The sequence below is a fragment of the Engystomops pustulosus genome, chromosome 5 (assembly GCF_040894005.1).
Source record: "Engystomops pustulosus chromosome 5, aEngPut4.maternal, whole genome shotgun sequence".
Lineage (NCBI taxonomy): Eukaryota > Metazoa > Chordata > Amphibia > Anura > Leptodactylidae > Engystomops > Engystomops pustulosus.
This window is the reverse complement of record NC_092415.1, coordinates 12,650,065-12,666,241: the sequence shown is the minus strand read 5'-3', so window position 1 is coordinate 12,666,241 and position 16,177 is coordinate 12,650,065. Positions and strand designations below refer to the sequence as shown.

General features: G+C 41.4%; 1 protein-coding gene across 2 annotated transcripts in view; it reads right to left on the bottom strand.

Annotated features, from left to right (window-relative positions):
* The window catches only part of OC90 (otoconin 90), a 49,444-nt gene that overhangs the window by 12,426 nt on the left and 20,841 nt on the right, over window positions 1-16,177 (bottom strand). For both annotated transcript variants that reach the window (XM_072151173.1, XM_072151172.1), the window contains exons 9-11: window positions 14,306-14,350; window positions 11,719-11,790; window positions 10,558-10,602 (exon numbers count right to left, since the gene is read on the bottom strand). In XM_072151173.1, the coding sequence (XP_072007274.1) occupies window positions 10,558-10,602; window positions 11,719-11,790; window positions 14,306-14,350 (162 nt within the window). The remainder of the gene's footprint in view (window positions 1-10,557; window positions 10,603-11,718; window positions 11,791-14,305; window positions 14,351-16,177) is intronic.

Genomic DNA, 16,177 nt, shown 5'->3' with positions numbered 1-16,177 from the left:
TATCTCATATCTATCTATCTATCTCATATCTATCTATCTATCTCCTATCTATCTATCTCATATCTATCTATCTATCTATCTCATATCTATCTATCTATCTCCTATCTATCTATCTCATATCTATCTATCTATCTATCTATCTCATATCTATCTATCTCCTATCTATCTATCGCATATCTATCTATCTATCTATCTCATATCTATCTATCTCCTATCTATCTATCTATCTATCTATCTCATATCTATCTATCTATCTCCTATCTATCTATCTCATATCTATCTATCTATCTATCTCATATCTATCTATCTATCTCCTATCTATCTATCTCATATCTATCTATCTATCTATCTCATATCTATCTATCTCCTATCTATCTATCGCATATCTATCTATCTATCTATCTCATATCTATCTATCTATCTATCTCATATCTATCTATCTATCTCCTATCTATCTATCTCATATCTATCTATCTATCTATCTATCTCATATCTATCTATCTCCTATCTATCTATCGCATATCTATCTATCTCATATCTATCTATCTCATATCTATCTATCTATCTATCTCATATCTATCTATCTCATATCTATCTATCTATCTCCTATCGATCTATCTCCTATCTATCTATCTATCTATCTATCTCATATCTATCTATCTATCTCATATCTATCTATCTATCTCATATCGATCTATCTCCTATCGATCTATCTCCTATCGATCTATCTCCTATCTATCTATCTATCTATCTCTTATCTACACTCACCGGCCACTTTATTAGGTACACCTGTCCAACTGCTCGTTAACACTTAATTTCTAATCAGCCAATCACATGGCGGCAACTCAGTGCATTTAGGCATGTAGACATGGTCAAGACAATCTCCTGCAGTTCTCCCGAGCATCAGTATGGGGAAGAAAGGTGATTTGAGGCCTTTGAACGTGGCATGGTTGTTGGTGCCAGAAGGGCTGGTCTGAGTATTTCAGAAACTGCTGATCTACTGGGATTTTCACGCACAACCATCTCTAGGGTTTACAGAGAATGGTCCGAAAAAGAAAAAACATCCAGTGAGCGGCAGTTCTGTGGGCGGAAATGCCTTGTTGATGCCAGAGGTCAGAGGAGAATGGGCAGACTGGTTCGAGCTGATAGAAAGGCAACAGTGACTCAAATCACCACCCGTTACAACCAAGGTAGGCAGAAGAGCATCTCTGAATGCACAGTACGTCGAACTTTGAGGCAGATGGGCTACAGCAGCAGAAGACCACCCCGGGTGCCACTCCTTTCAGCTAAGAACAGGAAACTGAGGCTACAATTTGCACAAGCTCATCGAAATTGGACAGAAGAAGATTGGAAAAACGTTGCCTGGTCGGATGAGTCTCGATTTCTGCTGCGACATTCGGATGGTAGGGTCAGAATTTGGCGTCAACAACATGAAAGCATGGATCCATCCTGCCTTGTATCAGCGGTTCAGGCTGGTGGTGGTGGTGTCATGGTGTGGGGAATATTTTCTTGGCACTCTTTGGGCCCCTTGGTACAACGCCACAGCCTACCTGAGTATTGTTGCTGACCATGTCCATCCCTTTATGAGCACAATGTACCCTGTAACATCTGATGGCTACTTTCAGCAGGATAATGCGCCATGTCATAAAGCTGGAATCATCTCAGACTGGTTTCTTGAACATGACAATGAGGTCACTGGACACAAATGGCTCCACAGTCACCAGATCTCAATCCAATAGAGCATCTTTGGGATGTGGTGGAACGGGAGATTCGCATCATGGATGTGCAGCCGACAAATCTGCGGCAACTGTGTGATGCCATCATGTCAATATGGAGCAAAATCTCTGAGGAGCTTCCAGCACCTTGTTGTATCTATGCCACGAAGAATGGAGGCAGTTCTGAAGGCAAAAGGGGGTCCAACCCGTTACTAGCATGGTGTACCTAATAAAGTGGCCGGTGAGTGTATCTATCTCCATTCTCCTTCTCGTTTAGCTTTTTCTCTTTGAGTCCCTCCTCTTCCCCACTGCCTATCCATTCATCTTTCTATTTCTCCTTCATCTGCCTTTCCCTTTCTTTAAACTGTCTTTCTATCTTCCTCCCCCCCCCTCTGCCTCATTCTTTCTTTATTCCCTTTATATTCTGATGTCTCTCTAACTTCCACTTGTTTCCCTCTCTCTCTCTCTCTCTCTCTCTCTCTCTCTCTCACTTCTATCTTTTCCTCATTCTTTCTTTATTCCCCTTCTTTATAGTCTGACCTTTCTTCCTCTTGATTCCCCTTTCTCTTCCTTCCTTCTATCTTTTCCTGAGCTCTATCTTTTCTTGTACATGTGGTTTGCATGAAGCCTCACTATTAGATGTTTCTGAAAGCATTTCCTTTTTATGGGAGAAGTAAAATAAGAAAACATCCATCTTCTTCCCTCCTTTATGTTACTTTCAAGGTTAAAGTACAAAAAGAAAACTATTTCTATTCTTTGAAACTTTGCTGCTTTTATTCCTCCTTTTTTTTCTTCTTCTTTGTTTCTTATAAACTTGATACTTTACAAAAATAACCCTTTGATGTTCCTGATTCCGGTGACTTCTCTTTGTAGTCGGTGTCTGTGCTTCAGGGTGCAGCGTTGTGTAATGTTTAAGAATAAGCTTTAGGCGAGAGGAAAGTGAACTGAAGATGTTACTGACCTTCTGACGACTTTAACACCCGGCTACTGTACGGCAGCCTGCAACTTTTACTGCCCTAAGTTATGATGCTGAACCTGTGCACAGTGTGACCCCCTGGGGTTCATCTCCTGGCAGTCGCCTCATCATTTACAATTAGTTCTTTCTACTTTCTGTATTTCTCTTTTCATTCTACCGATTTCTTCTCTTCTCTCTCATTCTTTTTTTTTCTACCTTCTTTCCGAAATTTGCCATTCTCTCTTTTCCCCACTTCTCCCTTATTCAATCCCCTCCACCTTCTCTTCATCCTTGTGATGTCATTCTCTTCTACCTCTCTTCTTCCTCTTTTTCTCTCCACATTCTTTCTTTCTTCTCCTGCCTTTTTATTAGTCTGTCTTCCTTCACTCTCTCAAATTCTTTCTTCTTCTTTCCTTATCACTTTCTCTCCCTTATTTTATCTCTTTAGCTTCTATTCTCCCTCTTCCTCCTTCTCTCTGTTCTTCCTCTTTTCTCACATCCTCCTCTGCTCTTCTTTTCTCTATATTTTCTATTATGCTTCCATCTATCTTTTACTTCTTTCCTTCTTCCTTTCTTTCTTTCTTTCTCCTCTCCCTCTTCTTCTTTCTTTCCTTCACATTTCTCTTGTGCATGTCTCTTACACATTTCCTTGTCCTCCTCACACATAATTCTGTCTCCTATTCCTACCTTCTTGTTGTCTTCACTTGCCTTTCTTTTCCCCCTTCTTCCCACTTCTGTCTCACTTCCCCTTTCTATTTTCTCCCTTCTCTTCTCTTCCTTTCCTTTCCTTTCCCTTCTCTTCTTTTTTTTCCTTTGTCTCTTCTCATACCTTCACTCCCTTTCCATCCCTTCTCTCTCTTGTCTTCCCTTTCTCTTTTTCCTCCACTTCTCGCCCCTTCTCTTATCACCTTCTTCCCTTCTCTTCTTTTTTTCCTTTGTCTTTTCTCATACCTTCACTCCCTTTCCATCCCTTCTCTCTTGTCTTCCCTTCTCTCCCTTTCTCTTTTTCATCCACTTCTCCTCCCTTCTCTTATCACCTTCTTCCCTTCTCTTCTTCTGCCTCCCTCTCTCCTCTCCTCCTCTCTTCCTTTACTTTTTCTCTTCTCTCTTTCTTCCTTCTGTTCTCTTTCCTTATTTCCTCCTTTCTCTTCTTTTCTTCTGTTTTCTTTCTCTCCTTCTTCCTCCCTCTTCTTCTCTATATCAACATAATCATGCCTGTTCTTTCTACAATCTGCCACAGCTCATGAATCTGCCTATTACTTGACGAAGTGAAGGATAAAAACCATCTAAAAATACCACTGGCAGCTAGAAATACCTCCGCCTGCAGTCACCTGCGCAGCGTGTTGTGTCGCTGTGTATTACTTTTTCTTTCAGAGGCGTTTTGCCTGATTTATGGCAATGAGTGAGAAGTCTCACCAGCCTCATAGCAGCCATTACATTGGATTTCATCAATTTTATGAACTCTGGCTTCATGAGGCATGGAAACAACTGTGCAGCCGTGATGCGACTGTAACAGCAACACAGAAGTGAGCAATCACAAATCACTGGCAGGAGGAGAAGCTCCTATCACCTCTGTATAATCACATCATCCTGGCCATGAGGCCCCCTGACACGTGGAGCTAAATCCCTGGCACATCAATAATGTCACAACCTGCAGGTGCAATTATAATGCGGAGTGACCCTTATACACAACTCACCGACACCTTCTGATATCATGTCACACAATGCCTACTAACCTGTGACTTACCCGCTACATACAGAGATCTCACCACAAATGGGATTTATGGACCTGAACTTTAATAAGAGAAATACTTATTTTATATCAATTGTATCTATGTCATATCTGTCTATCACTAGGATTTACATCTTAGATAGAAAATAGATTGATGGACGGGTAAAGGATATTAAGATGTAAATCCGAGTGATAGATCATATATATCTTGAATATCTATCACCTGTTTCCATATCTGCAAGTGCTTTGCAATAAATCAGAATATCAGCAAGAAGTCATGACCTCAGGCTTATACTCGAGTATATACGGTACCTCTCAAATTCTTCTTTTTTTTTTAACATACCTTGTTGTAGGGGATAGATTTAACCCCTTAAGGCTGAAGCCACTTTTCACCTTCCTGACACGGCCCATTTTTTAAAATCTGACATGTGTCTATTTAAGTGGTTATAACTTTGGAACACTTTAACATATCCAGTTGATTTTGAGATTGTTTTTTCGTGACACATTGTACTTCATGTTGGTCGAGAAATTTAATCAATATGTTTGGTATTTATTTATGAAATAAATGGAAATTTGCCAAAAATTTTGAAAAAAACAATGTTTTCAAAATTCAAAATTTTCTACTTTTTGGAAAGTTAGTCATATCGCTAAAATAACTTGATAACTAACATTTTCCATATGTCTGCTTTAACTTGGCATCATTTTTCAAACATCTTTTCCTTTTTTTAGGATGTTAGGAGGCTTATAACTTTAGGTGCAATTTTACTGATTTTCACGAAAATCATCAAAACCTACTTTTGGAGGGTCAGTTTAGTTAGAAGTGACTTTATAAGGCCTACATGATAGAAAACCCCCACAAATGACACCATTTTAGAAACTACACCCCTCAAAATATTCAAAACAACCTTTGGGAATTTTGTTAACCCTTTGAGCGTTTCATGAGGGTGAAAGATAAATGAAAGTGAAATTACAGAAATGTAATTTTATCTTACAATAGATTCATTGAACACTAAAATTTGCACCTTCACAATGGGTTAAAAAGGAAAATGCATTTTACCATGTTTAAGGCAATTCCTCCTGAGCATGCCAATGCCCATTTTGTCACTGTACCCTGCTGTACGGGCACAGGGGCGCACTTGGAATGGAAAGAGCGTTGTTTCGTTTTTGCAGGGCAAATATGGCTGAAAAAGTTTTCATGTGTCAGGATGCATTTGGAGAGCCATAATGGTACCAAAACAGAGGAAAGCCCCAACAAGAGACACCATTCTGGAAAGTACACCCCTTGGAGAGTTTAGCAAGGTGTCATTTGTGTATTTGCCCAAACAGGTGTTTGATTCAATTAGGCCCCAAAAGGGAAAAAAGGTGAAAATGTTCTCAAAAAAGTCACTTTTACCCCAAATTTTTGTAAGCCACAAGGGATAAAAGATGAAACAACTCCCATAAATGTGTAAAACTATTTCTCCTAAGCACAGAACTGCACCACTTTTGCATATAAAGTGTTGTATGGGTACACAGTAGGGCTCAGAAGGGAAGGAGGGGCTTTGGCCTTTTAGAAGCCAGATTTGACAATCATCCATTACATGTGTCAGGATGCATTTGGAGAGCCCTAGTGGTACCAAAACAGAGGGGAACCCCAACAAGTGTCACCATTTTGGAAAGTGCACCCTTTGGAGAATTTAGCAAGGTGTAAGATGTGTATTTTCCCCCACAGGTGTTTGCTTCAATTAGGTCCCTAAAAGGAAAAAGATGGACATTTTCCCAAAAAAGTCACTTTTACGGCTAATTTTTGTATCCCATAAGGCATTAAAGATGAAACAACCCCAAAAAATGTGTACTAGCATTTCTCCCGAGTATAAAATTGCCCCACACATGCAAATAAAATGTTGTATGGGTACGCAGTGAAGCTCAGAAGGGAAAGAGGGGCGTTGGCCTTTTAGAAGCCAAATTTGACAAACATCCTTTACATGTGTCAGGATGCATTTAGATAGCCGTAGTGGTACCAAAACAGAGCGGAACCCCAACAAGTATCACCATTTTGGAAAGTACACCCCTTAGAGAATTTAGTAAGGTGTAATATGAGTATTTGTCCATAAAGGTGTTTGATTTAATTAGGGCTTAAATAGGACAAAGGTGAACATTTTCTTATAAAGGTCATTGTACCCCTAATTTTTTGTAGCCACAAGGGATAAAAAAAATGTAATAACCCCCCAAAATGTGTAAACCTATTTCTCTTGAGTGTAGAAGTACCCCACATGTGTATATAAAATGTTGTATGGGCGCACAGTAAAAGGAAAGGGGAATGTTTGCCTTTTAGAAGCCAAATTTGACAGAACTGTTTGACATGCATTTGGAGAGCCCTAGTGGTATAAAACAGAGAAGAATCCGAAAAGTGTCCCTAATTTTTGAACACACACCCCTTAGAGAATTTTGCAATGTGCAATATATGTATTTGCCCCTACAGGTGAATGATCCAATTAGGCCCTAAACATTAAAAAGGTGAAAATTTTTCTATAAATGTCACTTTACCCCTAATTTATGTAAGCCACAAGGGATAATATATTAAATAACCCCGAAAAAGGTGTAAAACTATTTCTCCCGAGTGTAGAAGTACCCCACATGTGCATATAAAATGCTTTATGGGCGCACAGTAGAGGAAAAGAGGGGTGTTTGTCTTTTAGAGGCCAAATTTGCAAGAAATCCTTCACATGTGTCAGGATACATTTGGAGAGCCGTAGTGGTACCAAAACAGAGGAAAACCCGAAAAGTGACCCTAATTGTTGAATGTAGACCCCTTGGGGAATTTAGCAAGGTGTAATATGTGGTGTAGTGTAATACACATGGTGAAATGAGCATTTGAACATACAGGTGGTTTCCAAATACGATGTGCGATGGAGTCCAAGATGGAAATTGCAATTATTTCTGGAACGTTCAGTGCCCGTTATGTGGCGCCCCTTATGAAATAATGTGGAGGGGTATAGGGAGCAACGTGACCTACCAGTTGTTACAATTATTCATTTTACTGAATTCACAATAGGTTGGGCGTGAATTTTGAATGTGTTGCGTATAAGGAGGTAGAATATACCAGGGGACCAACTAAACTTTTGTCACACTTGGAGTTGTCGCAGGTCTCTTAGTAGTATATAGTGTCCATCCTTAGTATATAGTGTCCATCCTTAGTATATAGTGTCCATCCTTAGTATATAGTGTCCATCCTTAGTATATAGTGTCCATCCTTAGTATATAGTGTCCATCCTAACTCCTCTTTTGGAACAGACTCTTTATTGAGTCTTACCATTAGAAGCAGCAGAATTCACCGGGAAAATGCTGTCCTGGCAAAATACAGGAACATCTAAACCAGAGGTACAGGGGCCCCGTCCTTCTTGTCCCAATATTAGTTTCCTAATATCTTCCTCTTGAAAACGGAGAAATGATACGGCAGGACCTGCACATTGGAAAAGCTCGTAAGAGTTGTACAGCATCATCTGTACAATGTGCACGGCCAGCGCTTTTGTACCATATCTTCGTTTTAGTAGGGAAATTATCGCCAAGTGTTGCTCTTATTCACCCTAGCGATGCCCATTGTGACGAATATTGCTGCTTTTAGCTGGACCAAATCGACCAGCCAATAGCGGCAAACATGGACAGAGGGGGGCAACAAAACCCCTCTGAACCACAAGGCACAATTGGTGGCTGTCAGGAACAGCCGCCACCCTGCCCCGATCACCGTGTCTACAGACATGGTGACCGGTATTACTGACGTCATAAGTAAATTCGCTGCTATTGGCTCGTCTGAATTGATGAGCCAATAGCAGCGATAATAAACTGGGGGTGTGTGGGGGGGACATAACCCTTCTGGTCCATGGGGCAGGATGGATGGCTGTTAGGATCAGCTGCCATCTTGCCCCGATCACTGTGTCTGAACCGTGTTGGCAAGTCACTACCCGCCGCACCGTTCTATTACAACGCGCGTTGGGAATAGGCTATACAATCTTTATTTTTTAAGCAATTTAGACAAATAAGGGCTTATTTTTTGCGAGACGCGATGCACTGTAAAAAAAACTTTATTTTAGAGGGTGTTTAGCTTATTGAAGCAATTTTATTAACTTTTTTCGTGTGGAGGAAAATAAAATCATCAATTCTTGTTTTGGATTTTTAGCATTTTTGAGGGGGGGTGTTCACTGTAGCATAACAATAATATATTATCTTTATTCTACGGATCACTACGATTACGGTGATACCTCATTTATATAGTTTTATTTATATTTGTCCAATTTTATTGAAGGAAAACTAGAATAGAAAAAATTGAATTTGTTTTAGTATTGCCATCTTTATAGCGGCATAACTATAGTAATTTTTGGTTGACGGAGCTGGTTGTGAGCTTATTTTTTGCGTGACAAGTTGTTCTTTTCAGTGGTATCATTTTGGCGCTTGTAACTTTTTCGGATCACTTTTTAGAACATTTTTTGTAAAGCAATTTGATAAAAAGTTTTAATTTTTGGCAAGTTTTTGGGGTTTTTTTTTTTACCACGTTCACCGAGCGGGTCCAATTATGATTAGGATTTATTGTACAGATTGTTACGGATGCGGCGATACCAAACAAGTGTGTTTTTTTTGTGATTTTGTGTATTTTATACTTTATTACTTGTGTAAAGGGAAATGTGGTGTTTGGGGGGACTTTCACTTTCTTTTATTATTTATTTTTAAAAACCTTTATTTATTGTTTTAACTTTTTTTTACAGGTAATGACATCTAAGCTTGAACAAGTGATCTTCTGATCACTTGTTCAAGCTATTTTACAGGTTACACAGTGCAATACAGATGTATTGCACTGTGTAATGTAAGACACTGAGCATGCTGCGCATGCCCAGTGTCTTACAGCCGGGTCCTGCCAGGAGGCACGGACCCGGCACCAGGAGGAAGATCGCGCAGCCCCGGGCACCGGCAGTCCCGGGGCTGCGATCGGAGCAGCGGACCCCCCCGGTAAGCGCCGCGGGGGGGTCCGATTCCCTTCAGATTGCATTTAAATGCCTCTGACACGCCGCGGTCAGCGCGACCGCGGCGTGTTAGGGGTTAACACCCGCGATCGGAGAAATCTCCGATCGCGGGTGTTAGAGGCAGGTGTCGGCTATAATATATAGCCGACACCCGCAGCTTCTGGCGCCGGCTCCGTTCAGGAGCCGGCGCCAGAAGCATGACGTAATAATACTGCATTTTGCGGGAACGCACCTCCCGCCATGCAGTATTATTACGTCAAATGTCGGGAAGGGGTTAATGTAGGCAGTGGGGTAGTTTTGGACACTATGGGGCTCATGTATAAAACTTTTCCTTTGCCTTTTTCTTTAATTTTTGAGACTTTTCATGGCGACTTTTTTTTGCGCCTAAAATAGTTTCCTTTCAAAATTTGCCATTGTCTGGTTTTCTGCAACGTTCCTTGAGCTCAGCCTCAATCCTGATCCAGCCGCAAATTTTGGTGCAACTCTACGGCTGCCCCTGACCCGGTTTAAAAATTAGCTTAGATCCGATTGCGACTATTGGAGACCTTTTTGTTTTAAAATGTTGCAAATTCACTAAATTCCAAACACCACACACCACAAACTACTTAGATCCGACCAGCAGAAAAGCCAAGAAAAGTCCGAAAAACAGACAGACTAAGTCGGACTTATCATACAAGTGCCACTATGTATCAGTTTTGACACCAAACATCCTGGTATCGATACTGAGCTCATCCATTTGGTGAGTTGTTGGGATTGTTACTTATGTTAAAGCCCTAACCCCCCCGGTAATATGGAATATGGGTCTATCCGTGGGTTTTGACTTACGTTTTTGGGATTGCTACTTCCCTGAAGTAAGATGGCGTTATGTGGAGGCATATCTCTATCTATCTGTCTATCCATCGCCTATCCCATTCTGTATGTGGGTACAAAACTTCATTCATCCATCCCTAACATCTCTCTTCATAGATGGAGGGATATTCTGGGGGCAGTAATGAAAACTGTACGTGATTTGTTCGGGAAAAGATGAATCACCCGTAAACCTTTACGTTATTTGTAACATGTAAATATTAGAAAAATTACTTTAACAAATCCCTACAACTTATACTTTTGTATCTAAAATTCTACTTTTTACAAATATTGCAGAAGTATGAAGATATTTACCCGCTGAGGGCTCCAGGGCCGGTGTATCCGGTGGAGATCCGGTGCCTTAAAGAATGAAATACATTGTTAGTATAAGAAGACATTTCACAGCTGTGAGTCTAGAAGGTTCTGAAGCTCATTCTACACTTCTGATTGGCTATCTGCTGCCCTGAGTATTACCATACAGTAAAAAAACACCACATCCATGAAAACCCCCAAAACGTTCAGACATGTAAGTAGAACAGATCTCATACCAAACCCACTAAATCTGTAGTTCTCTACTTTTCTAATGCCTCAATCCCTCAATAAAGCTCCTCATGTTGTGGTGACTCCAACCTGGTACCGATTGAAGGCAGAAGCCACTGGTGTTTCCAGCAATGTGCAGCAGACACCCGAGCTGTATGAAAAGGGCTTAGTCTGTGAACCCACTCCATAAACCCCTTACCGCCTTTGAACCATCTACCATAATACAAAAAACTGAGTTATCTATAATAAAGAATATTGCAGATAGGGAGCAGATTGTGGGAGACCTGATCCTGGCTTTACTGCGGTTCTGAAGCTAGGGACCAGGACCAGGAGGCAGAATGACTAGGGGTGGAATGAGTTTGTTGAGTGCGGGACAATCTCACAACCACCTGGGACGACGGGACAGAGGTGAAAAACTGGGACTGTCCTGCTGAATCTGGGACGGTTTGGAGCTCTGCTCCTGGAGATGGGTGAAGTAGCGATGTCTCGGTTCCTAAGACCATTGGAAATATGTGTTTTCCAATAGTGACCAGTTTGAGAACCGCTGCTCTAAATGAATGGAGACCCCAGACCAAATCACATAATTGATGGGACACCATATCACAGTCACTGGACCAGTATAAATAAAATGTAGACTCCTCTGTAGACAATGGACCGATCTTGTGGATTCCTTAGTTTTTGAAGTGAAATTATTTTCGATCCATTTGAACTTTTTTTTGATCGGTATTGTGTAATAATTGTAAAAAAAATTAGCTCCGCTTAGACCCATAAAATAAAAGAACATCATGAAGCTGGAATTCCCATCAGTATAGAGATCAGATCCCTCTACCACTGTATGAATTATAATCCAGCCTCGATCTTGATTAGTAGCTGGGGCCATTCCCCACAGCGCCACCTATAGGCACCAGCCTCATGTTGGTCCTGGATATTACTCACTTTGTAAAGCAGGGGTCATCTCCTCGGCAGAAGGCAGAGCTGACAAGTCAGTTTGCAGGGAGCCCAGTTCTCCTGTGGATGTAATAATGATTATAAACAACAGTTGTAGGTCATAGTTCACATGGAGACCCTGTCCTTCTCTATAAGCAATTCTAAGAAATAAGCTTTTACACCACAATCCCCAGGTAGGGTGAGAAATATCCTTTTGTATCATTTCCTCTTGATGTAAAATCTCACCTGTTTACCTATTAAAAAATTGAGCTGCATATGCAAATGAGCTGAGAAGAGTCACTTTTTGCCTGAGATGAGTCACAGGGGAAGTGTCACTTCAGATGCCTCTAACTTGAGCTCTGTTATTGCTAGAACAATGTATCTGGTATTACAGCACATAATTGTAGTTCTGTGAGTTACAGAACTGGAGATCTAGGCAGTTATATAGAACGCCTCGATGATGTAGTAGTAAAACTGCCTGGGGAAATCTCTTTAAGGAGGGTATGTGATATATTAAAACTAGTTTTGCTCTTCACCTAATAACACAGCAAGTCACCGCGCACATTATATGCGCAAAGTACAGATTACCCTGTAACTTCTACTGCTGTAGGTACATATTATACCAAAAACAGAGCGGTATCTGTGTCACCGCGTGCGATTAGACTTCACTGCAGAACACGATGTCAGCTCCGAGGAGCCTGTTATTATAATATACCAGATATAGCTGCTACCGAGAGATCAAAATAATTGCTTCCTCTTTCTGACACATCCGTCTCTTCCCTGATGAGAGAGTTTGCCTTTGACGGAATAGAATGATATAAAGTAAAAGCAATGTGCGAGGTAGACAAAAAAAAACACCCAATATATACTAAAAGTACAAATACTGCAATATAGTGAGGAGCCACATTGGTGGTCAATGTAGAGAAGACCATTGATATGAGCAAACAGCACACCCTGTGGTTGGGAGTGGAATTGCAATATCATAAAATATAGTCTTGGTGTGGGTACAGTTACTTTACACATAGTTACAGGTTGTGCTGGTCAAGAACAGGTCTTGATGGTTGCACCTTCATCCTTTTCTTTACATTATTTAATGTTTACTACATGGGTCTTTATTAGATGGTTCTACAGGCCCCCCGAAAAAAGGCCATTGCTGAATGTTCCCTAAAGCTTCTCCTCCACCCTTTAAGGGGTTGCCCACTTTTCATTAAATATTTTCCATTAGATGTATATATATATATATATATATATATATATATATATATATATATATATATATATATATATATACACACCTGTGTCTTTGCCTCCTTTGATAGCTTAAGCCTCTCCCTGTTCTCACCTTACTACCCTCTGTATTGATACAGTTTCCTCTCTCTCACTGCTCCAGCCATTGCTTATAGCATCTCCCACTGTGTGTCTCTCTTCCTCTCCACACTCACAGAAACAGGAAGGAGGAACAGGATGAGCCATAACTCTCCTGCTGCAGCTCCTCCTATTCATCAGAGCTCAGGCATGTAAACAAAGAATCAGGGAGAGTCTGCACATAACCCAAAAGTATCGGGACTGCTAATTCACTTGATCACGTTCAGGGATTATCCACAAAGCAGTAAAGACACATGGGCAACCTATGTAAATAGTTGCCGAACCCTTTAAGGTTGACTACAGTGTCTTCAGGCCTGACTAGGACTGGGTTTTAGTGTATGTTTCTTTTCTTTATCCATTCTCAGTGCTCATCAGATAGCCTAAAAGACCCTTTAAAGAATGGCAATTGACGAATAAGCTCTCAAACTTCTCCCTGACCATCGTCAATATTCCCTATGGTAAAGTGGTCTTCTTAAGCCTCATCGAACAAACATCTTTCAACATCCTCAATGTTCTCTACATGGGTCCTGCAATGAATGAGCATGAACGGATGATCACTCTCTGTACCCTTCCTCAATATCCATTAGATGGGTCTTCAGATTGGACATTCCACCATCGTACTCCTCACACATCCTAAATTTTCACTACATGGATCTTTAGACCTGACAAGGAATGTGCATTATTGAATGTTCCTTGCCCCAACTGGTCCAGAGACCTATCAAGGAAAAGCCATTGAACGATGTACCCTCAGTCTTCATCTTCCCCATCGGAAATGTTCACTACATGGTCCTTTTAGATCTGTCAATGGCTGAGCCAATGTTCTGTGTCTATCTTGAGACCACTCAATGAAAGACCATAGGTTGGACTTCCTCTACGTCCTCCCATCCATCTTCTCCTCCTTCCAAGCTTTTCTTGCCTACGCTCCTGCCTGAATTTTTGGTTATTCTTCCTTTTGATGGATATTTTCCATAGTGACCTAGATACCATTAATTTATGACCTTGAGTAATGACTATTTATGACTATGAGTAATGACCTTTCCACCAGCGTTGACCTACATGACTATACCTTCACAGTAACTTTCTTCGACCTACAACTTTAGCGACTGTCCTAAGTTCTTTGTGGGTTCTTTCACACAGTATTGAATGTATCTGGAGTTGTAGGTGGTTACCAATCCAAGACATATGTGATGCCGTGACTAGGGAGAAGGTAGTAGGCTCATAATTGACATACCTTCTTGACCGACCTCGTTTATTGTAGCGACACTTCTGTTCTGTGCTAAAAATATACAAATTAGAGCGTTAGAGCGTCATCACAAGCCGAGACATAGAAAAATCTTACAGGGGAAGACGCTACACCTTGTAAGATAAAAAGTAAACGATACACGGTCTCCTCCCCCACGCCGTGGGAAGGAAGACTTCAGAGCGTCTTCTCCGTTACAGTCACATCTGGTGTTCTCTGAAGGCAATTATAATTATAGAAGAGATACGCCATGTCTAAGTATATCCCCTGGTATATATCTGACTATCCCCCCACTGATCAGCATGAATCACTGCCTGGAAGGTAGAAGACACGATACAGTTGCATATTCAGGAGATACAGACAGCTGTTTTATGGTTGGAGGAGGCCCAAGGGCTTGAGAGGCTGAATTTAGCACAAGCCCAAGGGCCAAGTAAGAAGCAAGGTGGAAGAAGCTCGAAGCATCTGATGTGGGAGGAAAACTGAGCGGCTCTTTATGTCATAATCCCTTCACCCTGGGAATTCAGAGCATTCATGAATGTATCTGCTAATCAGGATACATTGAGAAGACGAGGAGCTATAATGGTGGGTAAAGTCATGTGTCCTCCAGTTATCATAGACGTGGGATGGGGGACAGTTTTTGTAGCGTTAGATCAATTTTAAATACAGATTTTTTTTTTTCTAATGGGATATTACATCTAAAGTGATACCGATATGTAGTAATGGCTGATGACTTACAGAACTGTCTCTGTGCAACTCATTAAGACTTGGGACACAGTAACTATGGCAGATTAACACTTGGGGGGACAGGACAGGGACACGCTGACTCCCTTACTCCCTCTTCTCCTGCTGAGCACTTCCCCTCACTAGACCGGATGTAGTCTCACTGGGGCTCTTGCACAGTGTAACAGCATGTGAGTGGCACTCAAGTAACCCCCCCCCCCAGAGCCTTTCAGGCTCATTAGCAGAATTTTAATTTGATTTTAGACAAGTTACGTTGTCTGGATCTATGAGTAAATGTCCCCGGTTTATCATGATGGATTTTGATGGTAGATTTCCTTTAACAGCTTCGAGCTGTAACCAAACTTCTAATGAAGTTCAGGGTCGATGTGAGATACGCTTGGCGCCGCTCACTTAACTAAATGTGACTATAGCAATACAGCAAAGAACAGTGGAGGAAAACCCTACACTGCACATCTCCACTTTCACTATCAAGCATTTTTGTCAACCTCTTTTATTCCATCCAACTAGCTCCTCAGTGTCCACCATCCAGATCAGCTCTCCCATCCTTCACCTTTGTACTCCTCTCATGGGCTCTATACTTTATCTAATCACCTTTTTCCATCTGGTTGTACTGTGAAGCAGGGATTACCCTCTCATAAATCACTTAACCATCTCCTTTCTCTGTCTATTCTCCTCCTACTAGCGGCAGGTGATATCTCTCCTAACTCTGGTCCTCCTTCTTACAGCTCTAAACGTTCAATCTTTCATAGGAACCAGTGCATCCCTTCCATCTCTCCTCCTCCTACGCCACCTCACAAATGTCTCCGCTTCCCTAAGCCCTTTGACCTGCTGGCCATCACAGAATCATGGATCCAGCAGGATGACACTGCTTCGCCTGTTGCTCTGTGCTATGATGGTTTGCAATTCACTCACTCCTCCAGACCTGAGAATAGGCAGGGAGGTGGGGTAGGTATACTGCTCTCTCCATGGTGTACTTTCCAGGTTATTCCTCCTCTACCCTCTCTCACATTCCCGTCTTTTTAGGTCCACACCCTCAGACTTTTCCGCCCATTCTCTCTTCGTGTGGCTGTAGTACACCATCCTCCTGGCTCACCCTAACAGTTCCTTGACCACTTTGCCCCT